The 14,452-nt window shown below is 43.3% G+C and overlaps 1 protein-coding gene across 1 annotated transcript in view; it reads left to right on the plus strand.

Moving 5' to 3' along the window:
- The first annotated feature begins 1,726 nt into the window (after positions 1–1,726).
- The window catches only part of LOC115506837 (nuclear RNA export factor 3-like), a 39,824-nt gene continuing 27,098 nt past the window's right edge, over positions 1,727–14,452 (plus strand). The window contains exons 1-3 of the mRNA XM_032592068.1: positions 1,727–1,750; positions 1,842–2,012; positions 3,428–3,478. Coding sequence (XP_032447959.1) covers positions 1,727–1,750; positions 1,842–2,012; positions 3,428–3,478 — 246 coding nt within the window. The remainder of the gene's footprint in view (positions 1,751–1,841; positions 2,013–3,427; positions 3,479–14,452) is intronic.

A 14,452-nucleotide genomic window follows, 5' to 3' on the forward strand; every position in this document is an offset into this window, starting at 1 on the left:
ACAATGGTTCTACTTCCTTGATTCAAGCCCTGGAGGCCCCTGCAATAGCCGAGTACTAATGGTTTATATTAGGAAAGATGGTTGGAGCTGTTTCAGAACTGCAGAAGGAGTGGTCTTCTAGAGCTGTGGGTCTCCAACATTCCCGACACTTTCAAAGATGCATTCAGATCTGTCCTGACAGCCACCTACTTCCTGCAGCCCCCAAGTTCCAAATGGGGGCACCAGGCAGTAATAATAAGAAATTGCCATTCACAGTGTTTAAAAAATGTCAAAAACATGATAATTTAAAAGTACTACAGGTCACTAAGTCACAGGAATAGACGGCACATCATAGGGAATATGGTCAACGGTATTTTAAGAGCGTTGTATGGTGACAGATGACAGCTACACTTGTGGTGACCATAGCATAACATATGGAGTTGTTGAATCACTATGTCTAACACCTGAAACTAATGTAACATTGTGTGTCAACTATATTCAAAGCAAACACAAAGTACTACAGGTCAGTATAAAAAATTCACCATTGGCTTGGGAAGTGTCAAATGTCAGTGCCAAAATACACTTAGGGCAATTGGAGCCCTGGTGGCTTCAAGGCACAGTGAAGAAACTAGAATAATTCCAGGTTTCATGACTGAGCAGACATTCACATAGCAGTTTCTCCAAATCCCTTAGCCTTTCCTAACTTCAAATATCCTGACTTAAACCATGAACTGAATAATAGTTTACTTGAATAAGAGTTTGGATAAAAGGAGATACAATTTTCAGTACTATTTGCTTATATTAGCTTTGCCAGTGTTGATTTTCCCACCTTCTAGATCATCTTTCCTGGAGGAAATGCCTGTTCCTCTGACTCCTCCGTGTCTGTCTACTGCCTTGAAAAACAGTCAATTTGCATGGTTCCCATTCCCAGGTCTCTCGGCCCCAGGGGCAAAATTTCACTTGGACCACCATTATTATCTTCGTCATCGTCGTCGTCGTCATCGTCGTTGTCATCATCATCATCATCATCACCTCCAAGAGTGGTTGTTGAGTGAGCACCCATGGTGGAGTGTAAAATGACCAATCATAAATCCTTGGTGGCCTATCATCTACATAACAGGTTGCTGGATATATGAAATATTCCTGACTCTTCTTTCATTTTGTCCCCTCTCACCCACAGAGGGCTTTTAGACTTTTCCCGTTATCAATCCCTTTTTGCTTAGGACGTGAAGTTTTAATACCACAGGTGAAATGCCAAGTGTTTAAGTACTGTGGTCCTTTGCAGTGTCGCAAACTGTTGTAACATAAAGGATAGCAACTTCCTACCTTCAAAACCTCATTTTTAGGTCATTTGGGGTTAATATCTGTTAAGTATGGATTGATTATTGTGATGAGCACACAATAAATAAATAAAGCTGCAACCCAATTATATGGTTTATGCTATGTGGAAATCTTACTTAGGCTCTACTGGCTTACCCTTGGTCATCTGTAAAAGGACACCCACAATGCTTTCCTTACAGAACTGTAGGGGGGAGGTAAATGGGAAACCTGGTGCAGAGTACATGACACATAGGAAGACTTCAAGAAATGTGCGTCCTGTCCTATCTTTCTCCTCCTTCCCGGAGAGTGATGACTATTACCTAAAACCGAACAACATAACTCCCACAGAGACCACCCGGAAATGTGGTAGTAAGTATCCCCTACTCACATAATGAATGAACCTTTAGGGCCATTTCTGTGTTGCAGGATGGCTTTGCTGAGGGATTTGGGGGTGAGAAAAGAAGATCATCAAGCTGTGCCCTTTAATTCATTGTCATATCCCTTTTCTATGTTTATTTTCTACATTGATATTGGAAAAACAGTTTCCCGTGGAGCCCCCAAATGAAGAGAGAGTGCAGATAAAGAGGATGCAGGAATCACAAGCCCTTGACCCGGACACCAGACCCATTACACCCTACGGGACCATGCACCGGAATTCCATCAGCTTCACCATCAGCTTCTTCAAAGAGAAGGGCTGGGGAGTGTGTATCCACGTGGGCACAATACTGGAAATGTGTAAAACTGCAAGTTTTCAAGCCCTAGAAGGTTTTCATCTATCAAGGAGACTGTTGGTTGTCTTTTGGGGAGTGTAAGAGGTAGAATCTCATTCCTGTTCCTGCCTAGGTGACTCTGGAAGATGGACTTTCCTTTGTGATGAGTCTGAGTTTATCATCTGTCAAATGGGTATAATGATGCCATCCTCAGAGAATTTTTGTGAGAGAATACTGCACATATATAATTGTGTGCATGTTTCAGCTACAAACATATAAGTGTTATCGTGGTGTAAGTGCCCTTTGGCATCCTCTTTTCTCTGAAAACAGTGTTTCTGAGATTTCTCTAATAAGGTGACGGTGGGGCTGTTTTGATATGACCAGCCATGTTTCCATGGCCCTTCTTACACATGCTTCCTCGGGCACAGGTTCCCAAGTTCTCTGCAGGTCAGAAATAAGAGTGGGGCTGCTGATGGGACCCCACTTTCCTCTCTGACAGAAGCTGCCTAATGTCTCTGCAAAGAAGTTGCAAAGAACCAAATTAGCTCTCCCCCAGCAGTATATGGAGTTCTCATTATCCTGTTCCAACCAATTTCCATCTAAACAGGATGCTGCATAAACAGAAACTCACTGAGCAGGTTTGCTTGTCAAACTCTAGAATTATTGTAGGACATACTATGAGGCATAAAATGGGACCATTAGCTAAACACTTAGGAATGTGTATGAAAAATATGTCATTAAAAGAGAAGTGAGATAGGGAAAAATGAAAGCATTCTAATATTCTAACGGGGTGATATTACATTAGGGATTAATATTAATAATGTGGTAAGACCCACTCTTTGCAGAGATCTGGAGAAAGAGGCATAACCTCCTCGCCATGTGTGTCTGTGCTTTGGAGTCACACACACCCATGAAGGAAGGATAGCCATACCTCACTACCAGGGTTATCCTGAGATTTAACCCAGCCACTGAATGAAAAACAGGAGTCAGAGCCTTGTAAGCAGTTTCCTCTGTAAAGATTAGCTGTCTTTCCTCCCTGGAGCCGGGAACTCCTGAAGCAACTTGTCCTGCCCTCTCAGCCAGGGACCCTTAACTTGGGTGCTTCAGAATCACCTTGCTGATTCTTTCCTTAACCCTTCTCTGAATCTCCCTAAAAGGTGGAAATCAGGCTTTTGTATCAAAGGCCACTTAGGTTATTAAGCCATGACCAAATGGGCCCCAGAAAACAAATAAAGCATCATTTGGCACCAACAACCTGTGGGAATGACTTTTCCCCTTCATTCCAGCAAGGCCAGATATTACTAGCTTTTGTTTTTCTTGCTCATCCAATCTTCTCATATTCCCTAGACATGCCTCATGGGAGAGTCTTCTGAGAGGGTTGTCAAACTTACAGAATCACAGCTCTTGTCCCTCTGCAGTATCTCCAGGAGCTCAAAGAGAATGCATGCTTCTTTGATGTTAACCCGCAGGTAAACTGAGAGGACACAAAATTCCTTACTTAAGTGGACATGGTGTGTTGATTTTAATCCCTGACCCCAAACTTCACGGATCAAGAGAAGAGATCGCAAATGACTGATGATGCCCTACTTGTAAAAAGATACCATCAACTGGGGATGGTGACCCCAGCGTGGAGCCAGGGCCTGCCTCTACTTCTCTCATTCCCTGAGCTATTTTGTGTGGACAAAGATGTGTTCCATGACGCTCTGAGGGCATGTGCGTCTTGGGCATTAAGGAGAGGGAGGAATGCTAGGGAGGTGTTAGCTGTTAAGGAAACCCTTAGCATAAAGGATGCTGATGGAAGAAATGAGTGCAAATCAGGGGCCCTCGATCAGGTTGGCCAGTTATGAATGTGATGCCTAATAATAGGGGTGGCACATGCTCCTTTCTCAGAGGCATGAGAAATCCCTGTGTGGGGATGATACTTCCATGTTTGTGGGCCTTGGAACCTAGTTCTGTAGGCAGCTCCTGGTATGTGAGTGTAGGGCCTCACATGGTGTGGAAGGGGTGTTGTTGGGAGGGCAGACTCCTTTGAAGAACACAGACGGTCAGAGCTACTTTTGAGACCCCGCTACCTGTGGCCAGGACAGCGTCCTCCAGGTGAGAGAGGGACAGGACAGAAAGCTACGTCGGCATAGGTTTCTCCCTTTTTCTCTGTCTCTCTCTGTTTCCCCCCTATGGGCAACTAACGTTTATTGCTCATCTCTTTCCAATTAGACTTGCCTATTCATGTAGTAATACTCCTCAACACATTAATCTAATCTTGGCATCTCCTCTACACTAATAAAAGTAAAAGAAAATCTAATACGTAATTCTAGTAAGAGAATAAAATCACACAATTAATTTCAGAGATAAGATAATGACAGGATACAATTCTACTCCTATTTCTAGTTTATAAAACAGAGCTAGAGCATAATAAAAATACTGGTTTAGCATGGATGTAGGAATGTTGTATTGTTTGGTAGGTGTCTCTCTCTCTTTTTAAAATGTTTGTTTTTGATAAAGAGAGAGAGAGAGACAGAGAGAGAATGCACATGCGAGTGGGGAAGGGGCAGAAAGAGAGGGAGAGAGAGAATCCCAAGCAGGCTCCCCACTGTCAGCCCAGAGCCTGACGTGGGACTCAGTCTCATGAACCATGGGATCATGGCCTGAGCCAAAACCAAGAGTAGGGTGCTTAAATGACTGAGCCACCCAGGCGCCCCATTGGTGGCTGTCTCCTAAAGAAAGAAGCACCCACTTCTTTGGTAAAATGAGAATGAAGATCATCAACTTTGGCTGAGCGAGATGTTGGACTGAGGCATTTTGAGCCATTTACATGTTTCATAAACTTGAACTAGAGCTTAGGTTTGCTGAATCCCAGCTCTGTGTTCTCCTCATGAAGCACTGCACTCCTTGCCCTTCAAAGGACAGGCAAGATTTCCTTCTTATCTTAAGGTTGAATAGTATTCCACTGTGTGTGTGTGTGTGTGTGTGTGTGTACACATACACACATACATATATATATACAAATATATATACACACTCACTTACCTGTGGAAACCTTTAAAAAAAAAGTCAAAGTCTTAGTAATAGAGAGTAGAATGGTGGTTACCAGGGTCTGGAAATGGGAAGAAGGGGAGATATTGACCAAAGGGTACAAACTTTCAGTTACAAGATGAATAAGTTCTAGAGATCTGATGTACAGCATGGCGACTATAACTAACAATAATGTATTGTATACTTGACATTTGCTAAGAGAGTAGATCTCAAGTGTAATCACCAAACACGCAGAAAGAGTGGTAAATATGGGGGTAGATGGATAGGTTAACTAGTTTTATTGTGGTAATCATTTCACAATGCACACATATACCAAAACATCAGTTTGCACACCCTAAATACATGTAGTTTTTATGTATATGTCAAATATAAAGAAATTAAAAAAAATAAAAAAAGACACAAAGGCCAGTGCCAGGTTTTACTGGTTTGAAGACACAGTTTCATCACCAAAAAGGGGGGACTGACAATACTCCCTTACGGGGTGGTTCTGAAGATGTAACCCCACCCTGTGTGTGCATAAAACAAGGCCCACGCAAATATAACCCCTTAGACACTGGAGTGATTGGAATATGGAGGGATTGGTCAATGGTGCAGTTTGCTCAGGGCACAGAGGGCTTGGCACACAAGGGCTAGACATACAGGCTGGGTCCATAGGATGTGGGGCCTTGGCAGGGAGAGGAGGTGGGCTGCCTTTGAGGGTGTTTGTAAGAGCGATTGTCTTTATCCACTTTCCTAATATCACCAGCATTAACCGGGACTGCTGCTCCTTCCAGGGGATATATTTGACTCTCAGGCTCTGCTTCTATGCAACAGTCTCCCTCTGAGACCACAGCAGGACTCAGAGACACTGCTCTGGTCAGCTGTGTCCACAGCATCCTGGAGAGGGGAAGATGAGAAGGGGGTGGGAATAGGTCTGGGAAGCCCTTCCAGGGGTGGGGTCCTGGGTTCTGGAGCAGCCTGCTCTCCCAGAGGGGCTCGTTCCACAGTGTGGACATGTTAGGTGACACTGATGAGGGAAGACAGTGAGTAAATGGGATAGATTAATGAGCCAAATACAGATATGGGGTCAAAACACTAAATAAAGCTTGTGTTTAGTCTTTCCACATACACAGGACTTTTTCCAAACAGAATTGGTGGCATGCTCTCCATACTGTTTCATGAATTATTCTAATGAATAACACATCTTTTTTTCTCCTTTCAAAAATTAGGAATTTTAATATTAAAGAAAGCAAAAAGCACAATGGAGACAGATGCCCCTTTGCTGGTCACATCGAGAATTGCAGTTCTAAAAATCTTGGATGAGGACACAGCCAGAGTGGTGGGAAGGAAGCAGAAAAGGACCTGGGTTTGGTGGGACCAGAAAGAGCCTTCCAGGGGCCCCTGGGTGGCTCAGTCAGTTAGGTGTCTGACTTTGGCTCAGGTCATGACTTCGTGGTTCGTGAATTTGAGCCCCACATCAGGCTCTGTGCTGAGAGCTCAGAACCTGGAGCCTGTTTCGTATTCTGTGTTGCCCTCGCTCTCTACCCCTCCCCCTGCTCCAACTCTGTCTCTCTCTCTCTCTCTCAAAAATAAACATTAAAACAAATTAAAAAGAGCCTTCTGGAAGTTTCTACCCACTGGCAGAAGTCCCTCTGCATCCATCACTTTTTGTTATCTGTAAGTCTCAAAACAGAAAGCCCATCCCTGTCTGAGTTGGAGAGAAAGCTGCACTTTGAGCATGTGTATGGGATGATAGAGCTTGCGACATAAAAACACAGACTCGCAGAATATTGTGTTTCAGCCATAGAAACACACACACACACACACACACACACACACACACACACAATCTACCATGTCCAAGCAATTAGTTTTGAACTTGCTTTCCCTCCCACGAGCACTCTATTTTGTACGTTTCAAAAATAGTAAGTACATATGTACTTTTTCCTTTGTCAATCCATTTCTAAATTCCTTGTCTCCACATTATTACATTGATGATTTTCCTGATGTAACATTTCAAACAATATGTGAATGTGTATTTATAAATTAACGTTACTTGGTATCTGTCATTTTCTAATCCCCATCCTCTGACCGAAAGGGGCCTCTGTCAATAGAAGGGTACATACTCTCCAGAGATGGTTATTTGTAGGTAGAGATTTAACTTGCATGTACAGATTATATATGTGTATATTATATATATACATTATATATGTGTATATTATATATATATACATATTCCTATTCACATGTTCTTCAAAATTATAGTATGTTACACATACACGTCTTTAGCTTCCTTTCCCATCTATTGTTATTCATATTAATTATTCTATGAATTTCACTGGTGGTTGTGGCTTTGGAATTCAACAATGTTTTTGTGCGTGTACATTTTTTCAGTGAGTTCTCTGTAGCGGTCCTATATCCATCTCTTTGTTGGTTAATACATGTGCTTCATATTGCAAGCTGGCCGCTTTCAGCTTTCCCACACACTTAGTGGGTGTTGCCATATTGCCCCCCAGAGTGGCTGTACACTCACCAGGGGCACCTGTCAGTTCTCCTTGCCCATATCACACATCTGAAGGGGCAGGTTGTGTTCCTGATTCTAAAGATGGGCCTTGGAGTCAGGCAAACAGGCTAGATGATACTGGCTCTATCTCTAAAAAGCTGTGTGAACCTAGAAACATAAGTAACCTCGTTGAGCCTCACCTTTCTGGTGTGTGAATGGAAATCCTGGTTTCTACCTTAAGGGAGCATTGTGAGGAGTTCAAGGGGAAACCACCTTCAAGATCCCAGCATGAGCCTTGGCATATCATCCACAATGCCAATATTTGCTGTCTTCCCATCCCAACTGCTCCAATCTTTGATTGCGATGGGGTTTCTTACCTTAATAGCATCACCACATTTTGGCAAGTATTTGAGACTGTAAGAAGAAGGAAACCGCACATATCCATCCACTTGACATAGGTATTTCAGTGCCATCTCTGTGACATGCAGTGTAATGGAGATGTGCTGGCACAAAGTCCTTATTCTCTCCATGTAACAATTATGTTTTTCCTATCCTCATTTGTTACTCTCTATGTTTGCATCAGGACTGCACATGACCTGAGTGTCTGGGAAGATCTTTATACCCAGGAAGAGGTGACTGGGGATCTGCTGGGAGGGATACTGGAATGTGGGTCAGCAGCTCTTCTTGGGTCTCAGTGCCTGAGCCATCCCAGGGTGAGTTCCTTCCCCTGCATGTCCTACATTGTCACATGGGTGTTCACTGAGCATCTGTCACTCCTCACACCTCCAGTGGCCCAGGGGTTGCAGAGATCATGGTAATGGTTTCACATGGTCCAGGTCTTTGTGGAGCTAACCTCTGTAGAATCTTCTTAATGTATACAGAGGAGGAAGAGCTCACTGGAGTCGTCAGAGACTCCCCCAAAGATGAGCTGTGCCTGGAACAGTGAGCACGACTAATGGGGGCTGGGTGGAAGGGAGGGGATGGGAATTCCAGCCTGACTTGGTGAAGAGTGGGGGCTCCCAGGTGAGAAGACGTGGCTCAGAGGTAACTGATTGGACACTCCAAGGGGTTGAGGCCATCCTGGTTTAAGGAGCAATTGCAGCATCATTATGTATTTGTTTCCTTGTGATATTACATGACCTTCCAGGAAGTCTTGGTGAGATCCAAGCCTTGCCTGACCTAGGAGATACTTGGTTAGAAGCATGTCCCCCTACCATTACCTCACCACCACCTTTTTTGATGCAGGCTAGGGTGCTAAGAACAGCCAGGCATCACTTCTTCGTACTTTATTTTATTTTGAAGGGGTGGGGACAGTGTCTAACCTTGTCTGCTCTAGGTATGAGGTTCCCACCTTTGGATATGGCCATTGAGGGGGTGAAGTGTTCACATTCAACCACTGGCTTTCTTCAGCACAAGAATTATAAGATGGTGGTATGACACGGGGCTGTGAATGGAGGGGGATTTTGAGGTCATTAAAGGCATGATACCACTAAAGGCTTATGAGAAGTCTTGTGGGATCAATGGAATCCATGTTTTGGGAAGATAAGTAGCAGTTATGAACTGGGACTGGGGGTGGGGACCACAGGCAGGGCTCCCAGGGTTAAGGGTATCTGATCAGTCAGAGATCACTTCTGGGACAAAGTATTGGGAGCAGAGAGTAACACATTGGCACACAAGTTAGTTGGAGATGAGGTATGGAAAAGGACACCATCAGGCCACTCTCCCTGGAGTTTCTGCACCTGCTTCTAGGCCCCTCCTTCCTCACAGAGGCTCCTGGGCCCTGATGGGGGACAGGGAGGAGGGGTCCCACCACCCATCCCCACCAGCAGCCTTTGTGAGAAGTTCACCTCATTGGAAGTGGTCCAGGTACTTGATGTCTTTGTAATTGATGGGCAGGAAGAGAAGTACATATGGGAAATAACGCCTCTTTTATGATTTCATAAGCTGAGCCCACATGGAATTCCACAGCCCCAGCCTCTCTGCCACCCCATCTGTAAGCCGAGTGTGCCTCAGCATAGGGAAAAGAATAGAGCAGCTGCTGCTGGACCTTCGTGTCCAGACTCCCATCTGCTACCCTCTGCCATAAACAGTCTTCCCACCTCACACTCTATACCATATCATAGACATTCCACATACTCCTTGGTACAGGCATCTACAATGGACTCTGCTCTTCACAGATAGTTGACCAGCCTGGAGACCAGATACTGTGGAAACAAAGAGTGATAGGACTTTAAGAATAATCTGCATTGCCCCCCTTGGGGTGGCCAACCAATTCAAGACCACTCCACAGTCAATGTTCTCTAGCCAAAAGACCACCGGAAACACATCTGTAACCAAACAAAGTTGGGCTTGTTACTCATTGCAGTGAGGCAGAAGGCACACCATGGACACCCATGGGGTGTCTCCATAAGAGAACACTAGGAATGAAATATTATAAGGAGAGAGGAAGGACCAACATGGCGGAGAAGTAGGGGGATTGGGAAGTCCCTTGTCTCTCAAAGAAAGCAGTGTTGAAGCTAAAGGACTTTGAACTCTGAGAGTCCGGGAGACAAAGAGACAGTCACATCCAGGGACCCACTGGGACAACCTGATGGGCCTTAGGTGCATGATTGCAAACTGGGAGAGATAAAATGAACGGAGGGGAGAGATCCCCTTCTGCGGAGAGACAAAGAGAAGAGAAAGAGAGGCTAGGGAAGCATAGGACTGTATCTGGACAAGAGAAAAACCATGGACCGGGATGGAGAAAGATTCAATCTCTAACCGAGGGGTTTTCTCCTGACTGGGGCCGGCTGCTCCAATAGCACACCTGGGATGGAGGGAAGCCAGCCCTGGGCTCAGTGGCGAGGTCAGGGGTGCGGTCCGCAGTAGGAAAAAGCGATCCCCTCCCTGGAGTGCTGTGGGACAGGACAAAGCCCGCTTGCATCCTCCAGCCAGAGACCGCATATCGGGCAGTGCAGAGCAGTGCTTCCCTGGTACCAGGGCAGGCAGAGTGAGAGTTTGAATCACAGCCAAGCGCCAGGGCACGGGACTCGGCAGAACTAGACAAACTGCTTCATTGGTGCCTGTGGCACAGTGAGGATGGCTCAGAGTGGATTGCGACACCTGGTCCATGGAGGAGAGACTGGGGTGTCGCCATTTTCCTCCCCACCACCACTAAGGCAGGCTCTCAGGGATTGGAGAGCAGGGCCCACAGTGGAGGTGGGACAGGCCTACACCAAACCATGACCCTCCTCGCCTGGTAACTGCATATCTACTGGAGCGGGATTGATGCTGACGAACCAGACAGCCCCTCCCCCAGACCAGCACTGTTGCATTGTCCGATTTAATTCTCAGACAATTTTTATTATATAGATATATTCTTCCTTCCTTTTCTCCTTCTTATCTCTTCCCTCCTCTAGTCTGGTTACTCTGGCTGTTGATTTGGTTTAAGCAGACATATTTAATCCATTCTCTTGATACATGTTCCACATCTCCTTTCTCTCTCTCTGGATTAAGCCCTGTCATTTCTCTGTCTGGACAACGTTATTTTCTTTTCTTTTTTCCCCGCCTCTTTTTTATTTTCCTTTCTCTCTCTCTGGATTAAGCCGTATAGTTTTTATGTCTGGTCAATTTTTATTATTTTTTTCTTTTTCCCCGCCCATGTCATTTCTCTCTTTATATGGGATAAGTCCTCTTCCATCAGCACTGCCTCCACCCTGTTGTTTACTTGTAGCTGGTGTTTCATGGTTTTTTGTTTTGTTTTGTTTTGTTTTTGGGTTTTGTGTGTGTGTGTGTGTGTGTGTGTGTGTGTGTGCATGTTTCAGCTTTCTGTTTGTTTGTTTTCCTTTCCACCTCTACTTCAATGAACAAATAAAAGCACACCTAAGGGAGGGTTCAAAACATCACTACGAGTAGGGAGATAAAGTAACCAAAGTCGCAACAACAGACAGCAAATAACACTCTCCACAAAACGCATCCTGAATGGCCAGGCCCTGGGCAGTGTATGACCCCTCTTTAATATAATAGTGCTTGCAGGTGCAGGGCACATAAAAAACTTTTAAAACACATGAGGGACAGAAAACTAGCCAAAATGATGAAACAGTAGAATTCCCCTCAAAAGAAATTCCAGGAAGAAATGACAGCTAAATAATTGCTCAAAACAGACATAAACAATATAACTTAACAAGAATTTAGAATAATACTCATAAGATTAATTGCTGGACTTGAAAAAAAAAGCATAGAAGACTGCAGAGAATCTATTGCTGCAGAGATCAGGGAACTAAAAAATAGTCAGAGTGGGTTAAAAAGTGCTGTAAATGAGGTGCAAAATAAACTAGAGGTGGTGACAGGGAGAATTGAAGAGGCAGAGAGGAGAATAGGTGAAATAGGAGATAAAATTATGGAAAAGAGGAAGTTGAGAAAGAGAGAGAGAAAAAAAATTCTGGATCATGAGGGGAGAATTAGAGAGTTAAGTGATTCAATGAAACAAAACAATATCCGTATCATAGGAATTCCAGAAGGAGGAGGAGGAGGAGGAGGAGGAGGAGGAGGAGGAGGAGAAGGAGAAGGAGAAGGAGAAGGAGAAGAAGAAGAAGAAGAAGAAGAAGAAGAAGAAGAAGAAGGGGACCACAGGTGTGCTTGAATAAATCATAGCTGGGAACTTCCCCAATCTGGGGAAGGAAAAAGACATTGAAATCCAGGAGGCACAGAGAACTCCCTTCAGAAGTAACTTGAACCAATCTTCTGCATGACATATCATAGCGAAACTGGCAAACTACAAAGATAAAGAGAGAATTCTGAAAACAGCTATGGATAAACGGGCCTTAACCTACAAGGGTAGACACATAAGGGTTGTAGCAGACCCATCTACTGAAACTTGGCAGGCCATAAAGGAGTGGCCCGAAATTTTCAATGTGATGAAAAGAAGAAAATAAAAAAAACTGCAGCCAAGACTCCTTTATCCATCAAGTCTGTCATTCAGAATAGAAGGAGAGATAAAGGTATTACCAAACAAACAAAAACTGAAAGAATTCATCACCACTAAACCAGCCCTACAAGACATCCTAAAGGGGACTCTGTGAGTGTTGCAAAGACCACAAAGTACCAGAGACATCACTACAAGCATGAAACCTAGAGACAACAAGACGACTCTAACTAAACTCATATCTTACAATAATAACACTGAATGTAAATGGACTCAATGCTTTAATCAAAAGACATAAGTTATCAGAATGTATAAAAAAAAAACCCCAAGACCCATCAATTTTCTGTCTCCGAGAGACCCATTTTAGACGTGAGGACACCTACAGATTGAAAGTGAGGGGATGGAGAACCATGTATCGTGCTACTGGAAGTCAAAAGAAAGCTGGAGTAGCCATACTTACATCAGGCAAACTAGACTTTAAATTAAAGGCTGTAACAAGAGATGAAGATGGGCATTATATAATAATTACAGGGTCTATCCATCAAGTAGAGCTAACAATTATAGATGTTTATGCACCAGATACAAAAGCACCCAAATATATAAAACAATTAATCACAAACATAAGCAACCTTATTGGTAAGAATGTGGTATTTGCAGGGGACTGTAACACTGCACTTACAACAATGGGCAGATCATCTAGACGGAGAATCAGTAAAGAAACAATGGCCCTGAATGATACACTGGACCGGATGGACTTGACAGATATATTCAGAACTTTTCTTTCTAAAGCAGCAGAATATACTTTCTTCTCGAGTGCACATGGAACATTCTCCACGATAGATCACATACTGGGTCACAAAACAACCCACAATAAATATAAGATAATTCAGATCATACCATGCACACTTTCAGATCACAATGCTATGAAACTTGAAATCAAACACAAGAAAAAGTTTGGAAAATCTCCAAATGCAAATGGGTCAACGAGGCAATTAAAGCAGGAATTAAAAAAAAACATATGGAAACAAATGAAAATGTAAAGACAACAATCCAAACCCTTTGGGGTACAGTGAAGACACTCCTAAGAGAAAAATTTGCCATCCAGGCCTATCTCAAGAAACAAGAATAATTCCAAATACAAAATCTAACAGCACACCTAAAGGAACTAGACGCAGAACAACAAAGAAGCCCCAAACCCAGCAGAAGAAGAGAAATAATCAAGAGCAGAGCAGAAATAAACAATATAGAATTGAAAAAAAACCACAGTAGAACAGAACAATGAAAGTAGAGTTAGTTTTTTGAAAAAAATTAAAAAAAGACAAACCCTTGGCCATATTTCTCAAAAAGAAAAGAGGACCCAAATAGATAAAATCACCATGAAAATGTATTTATCACAACCAATTCCTCAGATGTAGAAGGAATCACCAGAGAATACTATGAAAAACTATATGCCAACAAACAGGACAACCTGGAAGAAACGGACAATTTTCTAGACACCCTCACACTAGCAAAACTCAAACAGGAAGAAATAGAAAGTTTGAACAGACCCATAAGTTGTGAAGAAATTGAATCAGTTATCAAAAATCTCCCAACAAATAAGAGTCTTGAGCCAGATGGCTTCCCGGGGGAATTCTACCAGACATGTAAAGCAGAGTTAGTACCAATCCTTCTCAAGCTGTTCCAAAAAAATAGGAACAGAAGGAAAACTTGTGGACTCATTTTATGAAGCTAGCATTACCTTGATTCCCAAACCAGACAAAGACCCCACAAAAAAAGGAGAAATACAGGCCAATATCCCTGATGAACATGGATGCAAAAATTCTCAACAAGATACTAGCAAATCGAATTCAACAGCATATAAAAGGATTATTCACCATGATCAAGTGGAATTCATTCCTGGGCTGCGGGGCTGGTTCAATATTCGCAAGAACAATCAATGTGGTACATCACATTAATAAAAGAAAGGATACGAACTGTATGATGCTGTCAATAGATGCAGAAAAATCATTTGACAAAATACAACAT

This window comes from Lynx canadensis, chromosome X (assembly GCF_007474595.2).
Source record: "Lynx canadensis isolate LIC74 chromosome X, mLynCan4.pri.v2, whole genome shotgun sequence".
Classification (NCBI taxonomy): domain Eukaryota; kingdom Metazoa; phylum Chordata; class Mammalia; order Carnivora; family Felidae; genus Lynx; species Lynx canadensis.